The sequence below is a fragment of the Mobula birostris genome, chromosome 7 (genome assembly GCF_030028105.1).
Source record: "Mobula birostris isolate sMobBir1 chromosome 7, sMobBir1.hap1, whole genome shotgun sequence".
NCBI lineage: Eukaryota > Metazoa > Chordata > Chondrichthyes > Myliobatiformes > Myliobatidae > Mobula > Mobula birostris.
In genome coordinates, this window is record NC_092376.1 from 167,879,600 (window position 1) to 167,896,883 (window position 17,284).

The 17,284-nt window shown below is 40.3% G+C and overlaps 1 protein-coding gene across 1 annotated transcript in view; it reads left to right on the top strand.

Annotated features, from left to right (window-relative positions):
- The window catches only part of kif3a (kinesin family member 3A), a 60,261-nt gene extending 52,036 nt beyond the window's left edge, over positions 1 to 8,225 (top strand). Inside the window, exons 16-18 of the mRNA XM_072264066.1 lie at positions 1,037 to 1,105; positions 3,128 to 3,255; positions 4,862 to 8,225. Of these exons, the coding sequence (XP_072120167.1) occupies positions 1,037 to 1,105; positions 3,128 to 3,255; positions 4,862 to 4,910 (246 nt within the window). The 3' untranslated portion in view covers positions 4,911 to 8,225. The remainder of the gene's footprint in view (positions 1 to 1,036; positions 1,106 to 3,127; positions 3,256 to 4,861) is intronic.
- The last annotated feature ends 9,059 nt before the right edge of the window (positions 8,226 to 17,284 follow it).

The following is a 17,284-nucleotide window of genomic DNA, read 5'->3' on the forward strand; positions in this document are numbered from 1 at the left end:
GAACAGGGCCTTCAGCCCACAACGTGTACCAACTATGATGAAACTAATCTCATCTGCCTGAAAGTAATCTATATCCCTCCTATGCTTCTGTCCCACTGCTATAAAAGACTATTGAGCAGATCTCTTTTACAATAAACTGAACTCTTGATATCTCACTCTTCCTTGTCGTGGCCCTTCACCTTATTTGTTAACCTGCAAGCACTTTCTCTGTAACTATAAAACTATATTTTACATACTGTTATATTTTTCCTTTTGCACAAGCTCTGTACTATGTTTGGAATGATCTTTCTGGATGACATGCAAAATAAAGCTTTACGTTATATCTTGATACTATATGTACATGCGACAATAATAAACTAACAGATTACCAATCAGCTTCTGCATATCAATGCTGTTAAGGTCCTGCAATTTACTATGTACGTTTCTCTTGAAGTTGACCTCCTAAAATGCAACACCTCACACTTCCCTGGATTAAACTTCATCTGCCTTTACTCTGCCCATACCTGCACCCGATCTGCGCCTGAATGTATCCTTTGTCAACATTTTTCATCATCTACAACTCCTCCATCAATTTTTGTGTTATATGCATATGGATTAATCAGTCCATTTACATTTTTATCCCAGTCGGTTAGATAAAAGACAAGCAGCAGAGCTCCCAGCAATGATCCCTAAAGAACACTACCATTCATAGACCTGTTTTCAGAATTGCACCCTTCCACCATTATCCTCTGACATCTATATCAAGCTAATTGCGAATCCAATCTAGCAAGTAAGTCACCATGGATCACATCCAGTTTAATCTTCTAGATCAAGTTGCTCCAGATCCCATGTATCTTAATCTTCTCACCCTTAAGGTATTTTTCTGGGTAGTATTTCCATTCTTACCGCTTACTTATCCATGTACTTAATTCCAACCAGCTGTAATATAGTACCTACACATTTGATTTTTTATTGTATATTCCAAAGGCAATGTTTGCTGTATATGAAGAAAGATAGGTTTTTGAGCTTGCCTAAAGATTTCTCTGCTTATTTGTAGAAATGTGTGGCATATACAGGAAACAATATGAGAAAACAGACACCGGTCCCTGACAAAACGGAAAAAGATGTAAGTTGACGCCACCTTCTGAATTCTTCACTATATAGAGGAAAAAATTCATTCTGAATGCAATTCATATTTTTCTTTATCCTTCCTTATTCAATGCCTCAAAATTGTTATTAGTTAATCAGTCTTTAATATTTGGCAAAATATTAATAAAACTTATAAGCAGTTGAAAGTGTCATCTATTTGAAATGCGACTTAACTGGTTGAATGCCCATATTTTCAAATTAATGAGAATTCCAAAAATTATTATGATGGTTTTCATTAATGTTATTTTTAAATAAGTTTAATTGATGCTGAGAAAAGCAGTTTTTGTGACAATTGTTTCAAATTTAATCAAATGAAATCATTTTAAGTTTTGGAGTTGTGTGCCTCATTCAAATCAATAGGTTTCAATAGGTACATTTAATGTCAGAACAATGTATACAATATACATACTGAAATTCTTTTTCTTCACAAACATCCACGAAAACAGAGGAGTGACCCAAAGAATGAATGACAGTTAAACGTTAGAACCTCAAAGCCCCCCCAGCTCCTTCCTCCCATGCACAAGCAGCAGAAAGGCATTGAAACCCCCTCCCACCCACCAGCAAAAAAAGCATTGTGCCTCGCACCCACCCCCCCACCGAGCACTCAAGCGTGCAGCAAAGCATCAATAAAGACACAAACTTGCAGTACCCCAAAGACTACTCGTTCACCCAGTAATTCAACATACCACAGTCTATCTCGCCCCCCCTCCCCTCTCCCCCCTCTCCTCCCCTTCCCTCTCCCCCCTTCTCCCCCTCTCCCCGAATAAGGGAAAAAGAGATGTCCTTGTTTCACAGCGAGAGGGGAGACATAACTCACTGATTTATGATGTTAGAAGTCAGTTGCGTAGATTTTTCTAAGATCTGTGCCCAGAGAGTTGGCCCCAGAAAGACTCGGGTCTCTGGACACACAGCCTATGGCAGCTAACTCGCTGCTCCCGATGTTCCGTATTCTCCTGCGACACCCCACCCCAGTCAGGGGCACCGGCCTAGAATCAGCCTGTCTCCAGAGCCCCAAAAATCCAGCACCTTGAAGGCACACTAGTCTTCCAGGCCGCGTCCTTGGGATATCAAAAAGTGGCTGGGCATGAGGCCCTGAGAGTGGGTCCCTTTCCGGCAAAGAGCCAAAGTCAGAATGTAACTGCAGGCCAAGAGATATCAGAGATAGAAATAGAGCTGTTTCTGAAGATGCAAGCAAAGGAGTTGCCATTTAACTTCGCTCCGCACCTCCAAATTATCTTAGGCGTAACTAATTTTGCAGAAATCGAGCAATGCATCTGCATTTGTAATTATGGACTCTGTGTTTCAACTTGAATACTGTGGAAAGTTGGCCTGTAGTTTTATAATAAACATGGTAAAATAAAAAGGGTAGGTTATAATTCAGGATTGTGATTCATACATTCTTTACCAGTTGTTTGTATTTTAAAACTTACATAATGTGATAGGATTATAGAGTTATAATACTGTTATTGAAGTCCTTTTGACATTGTAGGAATTTAACTGGATTTGACATTTACCTTTATTTCTTTGCCTGAGTGGGACTTGAACACAATCTTGATGGAAATACAGTGATGGCACTTTCCACCAAACAAAATTTGTTTAGATATTTGGAATCTTATTTGCATGAAAATTTCTTGTCATATTTGTCAATAAAAGAATAAATTGTTAAAGTGCTCAGGGTCATCCTGCACAATAAAAGGCCTAGTATATTTGCAAGTTATTTACTCCACAATGTTCTTTCACACAATTATAAATATTGCCCAAATTTCTTTTTACTTCCTCTAATCATCTGGGGCAAGGTATTATTTACATATTGATTTATGATCCCTGTGTGCTTAAGTGCATTATTTTATAATGTGTTTTGATGTTAGTTATATTTGTAGAATTTTGGTGTAAAAAATGAAATTCACAATGAAGGTGGCCTTGAATGATAGATGTACAGAAAATTCTTAATGGCTTTGATTCTTAAAGCTGATCTTTGTTTCACTTTTGATTATTTCAGCCATTTGAAGTGGATCTATCTCATGTTTACTTGGCCTACACTGAAGAGAGTCTACGTCAGTCATTAATGAAACTGGAGCGACCAAGAACTTCAAAAAGTGGAAAATCCAGACCCAAGACCGGAAGAAAGTAAGGCTGTAGGAAATATTTTATCTTTGTCTTTTAAATGTCAAATTTTCCTTAACATGTGTTCTATTCTCTCAAACTTCTTTTTAACTAGATGTCTATGAAGAGATTATTGTGTAAGTATTAGGCAACTTCCAGTAATTTGTCCATTTTCAAAGTGATTCATTTCTATTTTGACAGGAGAGATAACATTTTCACGCAAGAATATACGCACATTCAATTTATTCTGTGATAACTTATAGGTTATCAGCAAGTATTCATAATTCAACTTGCCCATGCAAATCGGCAAATAGTAATCACAGAGTTCTCTGCTAACAGTCTTTACAAACCTACTATTTTGTTTTAAACTGTGACATTCATTGTCGCTGCAGGTGACTACATTACAGTGGGGTTGCACATCTACAAAATAGTCCGTATTGAAATTTTGCATCATGTGAAGCCACATCATATGGGCATGAAACAAAAAACAGAAGCTGAAAGATAATAAAATTTTGTTTCTATCTATTTTCCTTTCTTCACAAATTTTTGGGTGGTAATTTGTGAATTCTGCAGGGGTGAATTTCCATTATCTGAGGGTGTTGTCTTTTTTTAAGTTTAGATCCCGTGTGTTTTTTGAGTGATGGATTTAGCCTATTGTATATTATGTTTTCACATGCAGGTTTTGGCTGCTGATAAAGTTTGCTGCTAGTAATTAAAATATTTTCTGCTTTATTCTCTCTTCGACTGCACACTGTGTTGTCCTCTTTTATTTCTCACCTCTCATTTACACTGCCCTCCCAGCTGCTTTCATCCCCTGCAAATCAATTTTTCATACCCTGCTCTGCCTCCCATCTCTCCCCCCCTGCCTCTGGCCTGCCACCACCCCCACCACCCCTCCAACAACCCCCCCCTCCCTCCAACACTCCCCCTCCTACATTGTAGTGCACCCTTGTTGAAAGTAGAATTACTAAGTTCCACTCTAGGAGTAAATTGTTTGATGACTTTAAGAGAACTGAGAAACAGAAGGAAAACCTCTGAAAGAGAAAGGGAAGGAATAGGGAAAAATCTCCAGGCTGTCTCTGGGTAACAAATAGGTTCCATTTTTTTTAAACAAGGATCCATGTATATTTTGTCCAATACACAAAAAGTTTTCAATGTAGTAACCATATTTCTGTGCATCAATAGCACATAGCAAAGAAGAATTATGAAAAGTGGGGAGACAGAGAAAACTAGTTTAGACTTTCATAGGAACAACTGTGTGTGTATATATAACCCTTGAATTTAATACTGTTGGAGCTCATTTGTATGTAAGTGTGTCAATGTTGAGAAGTCTTAATCTTGGGATGGCATGCAGATTATATTGTCTATCCCCACCAAACTATTAGATCATATTTTCATGTTTGACTTAATCTGCTAAATGTTCATTCATTTGCTTGTTAATCTCATCAAATCTAATGTTAATCTTCTGTGCATACTGTACTTTAAAGTTTCATATCAGCTGCTCATATTCTTATTACAAGTTATTATTGTATATCAGCAACGGGTTAATAATTTTGTACACAATTAGGGAAATGTGAAGATGAAAGTAAATGTTTGAATAAATGTGGCTTGTTTCCTTTTTCATCATCAGGAAGCGCTCGACAAAAGCTGAAGCTGGAATTGACTCTCTCCTTCAATGACCAAAAGACTAGGCTGACAAGTGAACTTTTGTTTTAGATGCGATATGTTGTACATTGATAAGTGGTCTGTGATGTCTCAACATGAACTTTTCTTGAATCCACATATACTGGTCTATGAAGAAAAGGTCTGAAGTTCTTGATAGTAGAATGCCCTGAGATCAAGTTTTGTTATCTAATATTGTGAGATTCTGTTCTTTAGTTATTCATGATATTGGTCTTGGCTTATTGTCGTATTAGTGAAAAATATTCAGCAGGCAGCTAACCTGTTAACTAAAAGATTACCTGCTTTTGACGGAAAATCAAAACACCAATTAACACTTTCAGAGACTTCCTGAAACTCAAAGGACTTGAGGTTTTCTACAACAGGTACCAAGTAACTTTGTTTAGTTGCAACCGTTACCTCTGTCATTTTTTTTTCATTCTGAAGTGTATAGACTTTCAAGTTCAAACTTGCTATCATTTTTACCACCTGTTCTTGTTTAAAGCCTTGTCCGCTCTATTGTTGTAATATGTCAATGCTTTTCTGATTGTGTTCAGTGTTGTAGATTAGGTGATTAATACTTTGATACATAATATGGCTCCTTTATTTGTATAATGGAGTATATTATCTATTAACCTTTAGCTTGGGGTTGCAGGAGGGGGAAGAAATATTTATTAAAAATTGTTCAGTTAAATTGTTCACATTCTATTCCTCCTTCAGAAGGTACATGGAGAGACTATAGAAGAAGTTCACAAAGATTAGAGTTTTGTTCTGGAGAGCCACAGAAAGTGGCACTTTCATGAGATGGTGGGGGTCAAGAAGAAATTAGGGAAGGCTTTGGGAATATAATGGTGGATGAGGTATCATTTCTTCTGTTGATTTATACTCAGGAAAAGTTAGTCATTCTTCAGAATTGTAAGAGAATAGTGGAGGATTATTTTATGGTAAGGTACTTAACATTGGAATACAGCAACTAAAAAGGGTAGAAACTAAGTTTAGTAAAATGTTTCAAAAGGCAATTGAATCACTGAACCAAAAATAAACAAGGGATGAAGAATGGGCAGTGAAATAGACTTAATGGATCGTCACATTTGCTCTGGGCTGTATGGCCTAGTACTGTGACATTCTTGGATTCTGCCTTCTCAAAGTTATTTATATTAAGAGTCAGTTATTTGCAGCAACTTAGTGCATGGTAAATAAATTAAAGCAATCTGTGTACTGGCAACCGTTAACTAGGAAAATTGTGAAAGTACAAATAGGAAACAAAGACAATAGAGCACTTTTAGCTCATTGTAGGGTGCGTCCATAGTGTCTAATGTTAGCAAGAACTCTGGGCTTTAATTGCTATTATTCTTAAAACACTAACTCAAAAGTTTTGCTCAACAATTCCTTAATTATATTTGTTAAAAGGGAAGCTGCTCTTATTTGAACTTATGAAGTATTGCGCTAAGAACATTTTCTCTTAGAGAAGGGAACAAAGGATTTGTTCAAACTGCTGAGGATAGATGAACACAAAGTAGTCAGTTCTACAAGTCAAGTAAAAAATGTCAACTTTCAACCCCCATTACTGATTCTGAACAATACTCTTAAATGTGTAGGTGTTCAGTGTTGTAAATATTTTACAAGGTTGAATATGTATGGAAAAGGAATTACTTTTTACCTCCAAATCAGACTGTTCACCTCCTTTCCCAAGACTGAGGTGGTACTTGCTGCTCTAGTGGAAAGCAAGAGTCTTCATGTACTGATATTTTGAATTCACAGGCTAATTTGACTTGTTCATGACCTGGGAATATCTGCAGTTTGCATACTCTGAAGCCTTTTTGGTTTCAGCAGTGATGTTTGGTACTGCTATGCAGCTGTAAGGTAGTAGCGGGTAATGGCGTACAATAAGCCTTTCAAATTTTGGTGATGTGGCTTTCACTGTGAAAACCCTAGAGTCCCATCCTTTTCATAAATTAGGAGACTTCCAGCTGTGCCTGGTTTAATTTATTCCTACTATATAATATGCAAAGCAAGTCATTGACAGCACCTGGGAGTATCTATGGATTCCTTGGCACACGTTTGTGAGCAGAAAAAAATTGTTCCAATTATATCAGACGTCAAGAAATTTCTGAATACTATAATAATTTTTCCAAGGTTTTCAGAATAAATGTTCAGAAAAAAAATCGTATGTTTGCCTGTGAGAAATCATGTTGTAGCTGCAATAGGGTTGAAAGATTCAAATTTCAACTAATTTGATTAAATACACTATTTTCAGCTTCAGCTGATTTATCTTGGTCATAATGAATGTCATTAATTGCATGGGGCTAAAGCACATACGTAAGTGATTAGAACTTATTGTGATCAGAGCTCAGGGATGGTTTGTGACTAGTGAAGGCGAAGTGGGTCCCTCCAAGTACCCTAAAATTAAGGTTAGTTGTCCCTTGCAACTGCCAAAGCTTATGCACTGAGCCCCCAGTGTTGAAGTAAAATCTGCTGTGAGATGTAAGCTCTGCATATCCAAGGCTTTTTTTTCTCCACAGGTTCTGGTTGAATCTGTATTGTCATTCATTTAGTGTGGACCTATCTAATATAAAACTGCTGATTTGATTATCTGTGATAGAATCAAATAGACACTTGACTGTACTGATCAATTGTTGAAGGACGTATGGCATTATCAGAGGAGAAACTGTTGAAATAGTTTGCTAGTGATTTTTTTTATATGTCTGCATACTTTTTTGTGAGCTTTAATGCTCACGTTCCGTGTGGTATCTGCTCAATTTTATTTCAAGGAAGTACTCCAAAAATTGTTTACTTTAAGCATATTGAAAAAAACCTTAGTTCTTTGATCTGTGGGATTAGCACTAGTTACTCAAACATCCTGAAGTAATGTCAAGTTTGATCAAGAAAAAATTTATAACCTACCATAGATTTGAATTTAACATTTGAATGTAATGCTGCATGTCATATTCATACAGTGGAGTTAATGTTACTTTAATGTTGTGTGTGTGATGTCTATTGTTGTGGTAAGGCTTATTGTAAAATGAGTAAAAATTATTAACGGAAACCTGCACATGTTCTTAAATTGTATTCTAATACTGGGTTGTGTAATAAGTTTAATACAGGGGTTCCCCGGGTTCCATTTTAAAGGTTTACCTCGTATGAATTAACTTCCTTTATATGTCCAGAACAGTTGATTTAAGCTCTTTATAAATGTCTTTTTACTGATTATTCTTTGTAATCTGTTATGTATAAGTTGTGCAGTGTTGTATATATGAGAACATGTATATGTATATATACAGCATGTTAATGTCAATAAATGTATATTGATTGTAATCACTAATAATTTGCTAACAATGCTATTTGAAATGAATGTAACATTGATGTTAATTAAAAATGGTGGTTGCTTTCTCTGATGTTACTCTCCCAATTGCACATCAGTTCCAGTTGAAGGCCTTAATAGTTTGCCAGTGTCTCAGTTAAAATCTGCGGTGGATATCACAGTAACACAAGTAGGCTATTGGTCCTGTAGGAGCATAAAACAGGCAACATGGAGTTAGTGTTTGAAGAATGTGTGATTTACTGAAACCTGGTGTGCACCAAGAGATCAGACAAAGCTGATCTACCCAATTACAATTTTGGCACGGCCTTACAAACCTCTATGCTTGCATGATTACATGGAAGCATCATTAACTAAGTCTTGCTTGTTAAATTTCTCAGATTAAGTCATTATAGACTTAAATATAGAAAAATGAGATTATTGTTACCAAAGCATTTCTTTGTTTGTTATGTGCTGTGTCATTACATCATGGTCTTTCCATGATCATGATTGTTCTTGACAAGTTTTTCTACAGAAGTAGTTTGTCATTTCCTTCTGGACAGTGTCTGCACAAAACAAGTGACCCCAGCCATTACCAATATTCTTCAGAGATTGTCTGCCTGGCGTCAGTGGTCGCAGAACCAGGACTTGTGATATGCACCTGCTGCTCATTCGACAATCCTCCACCTGCTCCGATGGCTTCATGTGACACTGATCTGTGGGAGGGGGTGCTAAACAGGTGCGACACCTAGCCCAAGGGTGACCTGCATGCTCACATCTCTCTGCCACCCAGTTATAAAATAAAACACTTAAGTTACTTGGCAGCAGATCTAAGTTTCGGGCACAGCAATAGTAGTATGTTATCACCTGATCATCAAGTCCCTGTATCTTGGTGCAGTTATAGCTCTATTCCTTCTTTATTATTAAACCTTGAGTGTTTCCATGATACTGCATCTGCACAAGCTAAACCCTAATTTAGAAACATAGAAAACCTACAGCACAATACAGGCCCTTTGCCCCACAAAGTTGTGCCGAACATGTCCTTACCTTAAAAATTACCAACTGTTACCCATAGCTCTCTATTTTTCTAGGCTCCATGTACCTTTCTAGGCGTCTCATAAAAGACCCTGTCATATCCGCCTCCACAACCGTTGCCGGCAGCCCATTCCATGCGCTCACCACTCTCTGCATTTTAAAAAAAAACTTACCCGACATTTCCTCTGTACCTGCTTCCAAGCACTTTAAAACTGCCCTCTTGTGCTAGCCATTTCAGCCCTGGGAAAGAGCCTCTGACTATCCACACAATCAATGCTTCTCATCATCTTGTACTCCTCTATCAGGTCACCTCTCATCCTCTGTTGCGCCAAGGAAAAAAGGCTGAGTTCACTCAACCTTTTCTCATAAGGCATGCTCCCCACTCCAGGCAACATATCCTTTCTATGGTTTCCACATCCTTCCTGTAATGAGCTGACCAGAACTGAGCACGGTACTCCAAGTGGGGTCTGAGCAGGGAACTATAGAGCTGCAACATTACCTCTCGGCTCCTAAACTCAATACCATGATTGAAGAAGGCCAATGCACCATATGCTTCTTAACCACAGAGTCAACCTGTGCAGCAGCTTTGAGTGTCCTATGAACTAGGACCCCAAGATCCCTCTGTTCCTTCACACTGCCAAGAGTCTTACCATTAATACTATATTCTGCCATCATATTTGACCTACCAAAATGAACCACCTCATACTTATCTGGGTTGAACTCCATCTGACACTCTCAGCCCAGTTTTGCATCCTAAAAATGTCCTGCTGTAACCTCTGACAGCCCTCTGCACTATCCACAACACCTCCAACCTTTGTGTCATCAGCAAATTTACTAACCCCTTCCTCATCCAGGTAATTTACAAAAATCACAAAGACGAGGCGTCCCAGAACAGATCCCTGAGGCACACCACTGGTCGCCGACCTCCATGCAGAATATGACCCATCTACAACCAGTCTTTGCCTTCTGTGGGCAAGCCAGTTCTGGAACAACAAAGCAATGTCCCCTTGGATCCCAGACCTCTTTACTTTCTCAATAAGCCTTGCATGGAGTACCTTGTCACATGCCTTGCTGAAATCCATATACACTACATCTACTGCCCTACCTTCATCAATGAGTTTAGTCACATCCTCAAAAAATTTAATCAGGCCCTTAAGGCACAACCTGCCTTTGACAAAGCCATGCTGACTATTCCTAATCATGCCCCTTCAAATGTTCATAAATCCTGCCTCTCAGGATCTTCTCCATCAACTTACCAAGCAGTGAAGTAAGACTCACTGGTTTATAATTTCCAGGGCTATCTCTACTCCCTTTCTTGTATAAGGGAACAACATCTGCAACCCTCCAATCCTCCAGAACCTCTCCTTTCCCCTCATTGATGCAAAGATCATTGCCAGAGGCTCAGCAATCTCCTCCCTTACCTCCTACTGTAGCCTGGGCTATATCTTGTCCTGTTCTGGTTACTTATCCAACTTGATGCTTTCTAAATGCTCCGACACATCCTCCTTAATATCTACATGCTGAAGCTTTTCAGTCCACTGTTAAGTCATCCCTACAATCATCAAGATCCTTTTCCATAGTGAATATTGAAGCAAAGTACTTACTAAGAATCTCTGCTCTCTCTTCCGGTTCCATACACACTTTTCCACTGTCTCGCTGGTTCTATTCTCTCACGTCTTATCCTCTTGCTCTTCACATACTTGTAGAATGCCTTGAGTTTTTCCTTAATCCTGTCTGCCAAGGTCTTCTCCTGGCCCCTTCTGCCTCCTAATTTCTTTCTTAATTTCCTTCCTGCTAGCCTTATTCTTCTAGATCTCTATCATTACCCAGTTTTTTAAACCTTTCGTAAGCTCTTCCTTTCTTGACTAGATTTACAACAGCCTTTCTACACCACGGTTCCTGTACTTTGGAATGCACCTACGCAGAACTCCACGCAAATATCCCCCGCACATTTGCCACATTTCTTCCATACATTTCCCTGAGAATATCTGTTCCCAGTTTATGCTTCCAAGTTCCTGCCTGATAGTCTCGTATTTCCCCTTACTCCAATTAAACACTTTCCTAACTTGTCTGTTCCTATCCTTCTCCAATGCTCTGGTAAAGGAGATAGAATTGTGATCACTATCTCCAAAATGCTCTCCCACTGAGAGATCTGACACCTGACCAGGTTCATTTCCCAATACCAGTTCAAGTACAGCCTCTGCTCTTGTAGGCTTAATCTACATATTGTGTCAAGAAACCTTCTTGAACACACCTAACGAACTCCACCCCATCTAAAGCCCTCCCTCTAGGGAGATGCCAATCAATATTGGAGAAATTAAAATCTCCCACCACGACAACCCTATTATTATTACACCTTTCCAGAACCTGTATCCCTATCTGCTCCTCGATGTCCCTGTTACTATTGTGTGGTCTATAAAAAACACCAAGTAAAGTTATTGACTCCTTCCTGTTTCTAACTTCCACCCACAGAGACTCAGTAGACTATCCCTCCACGATTTCCTCTTTTTCTATGGTTGTGACGCTATCTCTGATCAACAGTGCCACACTCCCACCTCTTTTGCCTCCCTCCCTGTCCTTTCTGAAATATCTAAAGCCTGGCACTCGAAGTAATCATTCCTGTCCCTGCCCATCCAAGTCTTTGTAATGGCCACAACATTATAGCTCCAAGTACTGATCCACGTTCTAAGCTCATCCGTTTTGTTCATAATACTCCTTGCATTAAAATAGACACATCTCAAACCATTGGTCTGAGTGCGTCTCTTCTCTGTCACCTGCCTATCCTCCCTCTCGCAATGTCTCCAAGTTTTCTCTATTTGTGAGCCAACCGTCTCTTCCTCCATCTCTTCAGTTTGGTTCCCACATCTCAGCAATCCTAGTTTAAACTCTCCCCAATAGCCTTAGCAAACTGCCTTTCCAGGACAATAATTTACTGATTATTAACTCTCTCTTTTCCTACCTCAATAACTAATAGACCATAAGATACAGGAACTGATCCTTTTTTTCTATCTCCTCCTCAACCCCAGTTCTGGGCCTTCTCCACATAACCTTTGATGCCATGTCCAATAAAGAACATATCCATTTCTGCCTTAAGTACACCCAACGACCTGACCTTCTCAGCTACAAGTGGCAACAAATTCCACAAATTCACCACCCTTTGGCTCAAGAAATTTCTCTGCATCGCTGTTTTAAAAGGGTGCCCCTGTATCCTGAGGCTGTGCACTCTTAAACTAGTCTCCTCTACCATGGGAAACATCCTTTCCACATCTACTCTGTCTAGGTCTTTCAACATTCAAAAGGTTTCAATGAGATTACCCCTCATCCTTCTGAATTCCAGTGAGTACCTAGAGCCATCAAACATTCCTCGTATGATAACCCTTTCATTCCTGGAATCATCCTTGTGAAGCTCCTCTGGACCCTCTACAATATCAGCACATCTTTTCTAAGATGAGGGGTCCAAAACTGTTCGCAATACTCAAGGTGAGGCCTCACCAGTGCCTTATAAAACCTGAGCATCACGTCTTTGCTCTTGTATCCTAGACCTCTTGAAATGAATACTAACATAGCATTTGCCTTCTTCGCTACCGACTCAACCTGCAAGTTAGCCTTCAGGATATTCTGTACAAGGACTCCCTGGTACAGATTCCTGGATTTTCTCCCCGTTTATAAAATAGTCCACACGTTTATTTCTACTATCAAAGTGCATGACCATGCATTTTCCAACATTGTACTTCATTTGCCACTTTCTTGCCCGTTCTCCTAATCTGTCTAAGTCCTTCTGTATCCTACCTGTTTCCTCAACACTACCTGCCCCTCCACCAACCTTCGTGTCATCTGCAAAATTGGCAACAAAGCCATCTATTTCATCATCTATTCCATTTATATACAGCATAAAAAGAAGTGGTCCCAACACCAGTCCCTGCGGAACACACTAATCAATGGCAGCCAACCAGAAAAGGATCCTTTTATTCCCACTCACTGCCTCCTACCAATCAGCCAATGCTCTAACCATGTTAGTAACTTTCCTGTAATACCATGGTCTCTTAACTTGGTAACGAGCCTCATGTGTGGATAAAGGTATAATGAATAAATGTATTCATTTACATCAAGGGTGGTGATCGGATCTTAATCCATTCATCTGCATCAATTCATCCCTACACAAAACTCTTAATGATATTGAGTTTCTACTAACTTGTGAAAAGTAACTTCTAATGACACTGCAGAAGGGCTTTGCAATGAGTTTAAGGTAATGTCTCTCTTCTGGGTTTTGCTGCTCTAGGATATGATTTTGTACTGGTCAAATCCTTTCACAAACTTCATCACGTTATTAGGACTACTTATTTTGTCTTCTATATTCCAAGAAAGCTGTTGAGATAGTTCCATTCCTTAGCTGCACTTCACAGTGCTGGTAAATTTGTTTTGCGCCCTTTCTCAGGCCAGTATATTCACCCTGAGGTGGAATACAGGAGTTGGAGCTTATTGATGCACTACCTGAGAGGTGCTGGGACCATGCAATTATAAATACTATAATTTTCTTTCTCAGCCATCTTCTGACACTCAATGTGTTATCTGAGCACATATCATTGCTCTTAAGGGTGGCATAGAAATCCTTAGCTATACCCATAGTCTGAAGGCTGATGATGGGAATGTGCTGATTAGAGCAACCTGGAGAATTGTGAGGACTTGTTGCTTTCTCACTAATTGAAGAAAAAATGGTTTACCCATCACATTTTTCCTTGACATCACCACCCTGATTAGAACATAATCAGTAAGAGCTGGCTAGTTCAATGTCGAAGTGACTGAATTCCTGGGTAATTAGACCTTAAGACAAAGGATCAGAATTAGGACATTCAGTCCATTTAGATAATAGCTGCATTCAAGTCTTTGTCAGTGCGGTAGTGTAGCAATTAATGCCTGTGTCATACTACACAGCACATGATGATGATAGGAAAATAATTTAATCTTCCATAAAATGAATTTATCTGGGGTTGGAGTGGGTAACACGGAGTTTGTTGTGCTGTTGTTATCTTGTTTTGTTTTCCGTTATTGTTAGTTGTAATCTATGTGGTGCTGGGATGTGCAGCAACACTTGCAGGCTGCCCCAGCACATCCTTGGGTTTGTTGGTTGTGAATGCAAATCACACATTTCACTGTATGGTTCAATGTACATGTGACAAATAAATCAGAATCTGAAAAATATCTTTACAATCTTGAGTTTATCCAACATTTAGCAATCTGTTCCCTGTGGATTGACAAGTGGCTTATTGGATTTGTTACACTGATACAAATCAATATCTTCACTACCCACATTTCTGTTCTTGAATGTAACTTGTGGTAATGACAGTGGTGAAGGTGTGAACTACTTGCCTGCTTATATACTTGTATTCAGCAGTGAGTGCAACTCCATTCTATTCTTCAATATATGAAACAAGTAGGTCAAATTCTGAGTACTATTGCAATCGTATTAATGCGCAGTTTTCATAGTCATAGTCATACTTTATTGATCCCGGGGGAAATTGGTTTTCGTTACAGTTGCACCATAAATAATAAATAGTCATAGAACCATAAATAGTTAAATAGTAATATGTAAATTATGCCAGTAAATTATGAAATAAGTCCAGGACCAGCCTATCGGCACAGGGTGTCTGACCCTCCAAAGGAGGAGTTGTAAAGTTTGATGGCCACAGGCAGGAATAACTTCCTATGACGCTCTGTGCTGCATCTTGATGGGATGAGTCTCTGGCTGAATGTACTCCTGTGCCCACCCAGTACACTATGTAGTGGATGGGAGACATTGACCAAGATGGCATGCAACTTGGACAGCATCCTCTTTTCAGACACCACCGTGAGAGAGTTCAATTCCATCCCCACAACTTCACTGGCCTTACAAATGAGTTTGTTGATTCTGTTGGTGTCTGCAACCCTCAGCCTGCTGCCCCAGCACACAACAGCAAACATGATAGCACTGGCCGCCACAGACTCGTAGAACAACCTCAGCAGCGTCCGGCAGATGTTAAAGGACCGCAGTCTCCTCAGGAAGTAGAGACGGCTCTGACCCTTCTTGTAGACAGCCTCAGTGTTCTTTGACCAATCCAGTTCATTGTCAATTCGTATCCCCAGGTATTTGTAATCCTCCACCATGTCCACACTAACCCCCTGGATGGAAACAGGGGTCATCGTTACCTTAGCTCTCCTCAGGTCTACTACCAGCTCCTTAGTCTTTTTCACATTAAGCTGCAGATAATTCTGCTCACACCATGTCACAAAGTTTCCGACCGTAGCCCTGTACTCAACCTCATCTCCCCTGCTGATGCATCCAACTATGGCAGAGTCATCTGAAAGCTTCTGAAGATGACAAGACTCTGTGCAGTAGTTGAAGTCCGAGGTGTAAATGGTGAAGAGAAAGGGAGACAAGACAGTCCCCTGTGGAGCCCCAGTGCTGCTGATCACTCTGTCGGACACACAGTGCTGCAAGCATATGTACTGTGGTCTGCCAGTCAGGTAATCAAGAATCCATGACACCAGGAAAGCATCCACTTGCATCGCTGTCAGTTTCTCCCACAGCAGAGCAGGGTGGATGGTGTTGAACGCACTGGAGAAGTCAAAAAACATGACCCTCACAGTGCTCGCTGGCTTGTCCAGGTGGGCATAGACACGGTTCAGCAGGTAGACGATGGCATCCTCAACTCCTAGTCGGGGCTGGTAGGCGAACTGGAGGGGATCTAAGTGTGGCCTGACCATAGGACGGAGCAACTCCAGAACAGGTCTCTCCAGGGTCTTCATGATGTGGGAGGTCAATGCCACTGGTCTGTAGTCATTGAGACCGCTGGGGCGCGGCGTCTTCGGCACAGGGACGGGGCAAGACGTTTTCCACAGTACAGGAACCCTTCGGAGCCTCAGGCTCAGGTTGAATACATGGCCAAGTAGTCCACATAGCTGATGGGCACAGGCTTTCAGCACCCTGCTAACCATCCGCTCCTGCAGCCTTGCTTGGGTTGAGACGTTTCAGCTGTCTTCTCACCTGCTCAGCCATGAAGCCCACCGTGGTGGTTTTGTGTGGGGGAGGAATATAATCATGAGAACAGGGTGGGAGACTGTGAGGAGGGTAGGAGGGGAGAGTGGAACATGTGTTGATTGGAGGCCGACAACAGATGGCTCATGTGGGGGATGGGCAGGGGTCACAATGTCAAATCTGTTAAAGAACAGGTTAAGTTCTTTGGCCCTGTCTACACTGCCCTCAGCTCCTCTGTTGCTAGTTTGCTGGAACCCAGTGATGGTCCTCATCCCCCTCCAGACCTCTCTCATATTGTTCTGCTGGAGTTTCCACTCAAGCTTCCTCCTGTACCTGTCTTTAGCCTCCCTGATCCTGGCTTTCAGGTCCCTCTGTATTGTCCTCAGCTCCTCCCTGTTTCCATCTCTAAACGCCCTCTTTTTAGCGTTCAGGATGTCCTTAATGTCCTTTGTCACCCATGGCTTGTTATTTGAATAACAAAGGACAGTTCTTGTCGGAACATTGCAGTCCACACAGAAGCTGATGTAATCAGTGATGCACTCTGTGAGCCCATCAATATCCTCTCCATGTGGCTCACAGAGTGTCTGCCAGTCTGTCACCTCAAAACAACCCTGGAGTGCCTCATAAGCCTCCTCTGACCATTTCCTCACCTTTACATATGTTAATCAAATTGCTGATATGCTAGTTGAAAATTTTTTCCCCATCCTAGGGTTTCCAAGTTTAAATCTTCTAATGTTATAGTTTCCTGACACTACTTGCTCAATAAGCTGATCTCAGCGTCTGATTTTAATTAAATTTAGGTCATTTTGTAACCAATTTGGAAACCACCCATGATGCAGATCATACCTCACCACTATTCCAATTCTGATTGATTCTATGCCATATTCGCTCATTCAGAATCAGAATAAAACAACCCAATCAAGATGATGTGGTGCTCAAATCAGTACACCATATCAATACTACAGAATGAATCAGATTCAATGTACACACAAGGGAATCTGCAGATGCTGGAAATTCATGTAATACACATGGTTGGCCTCCTCTACTGT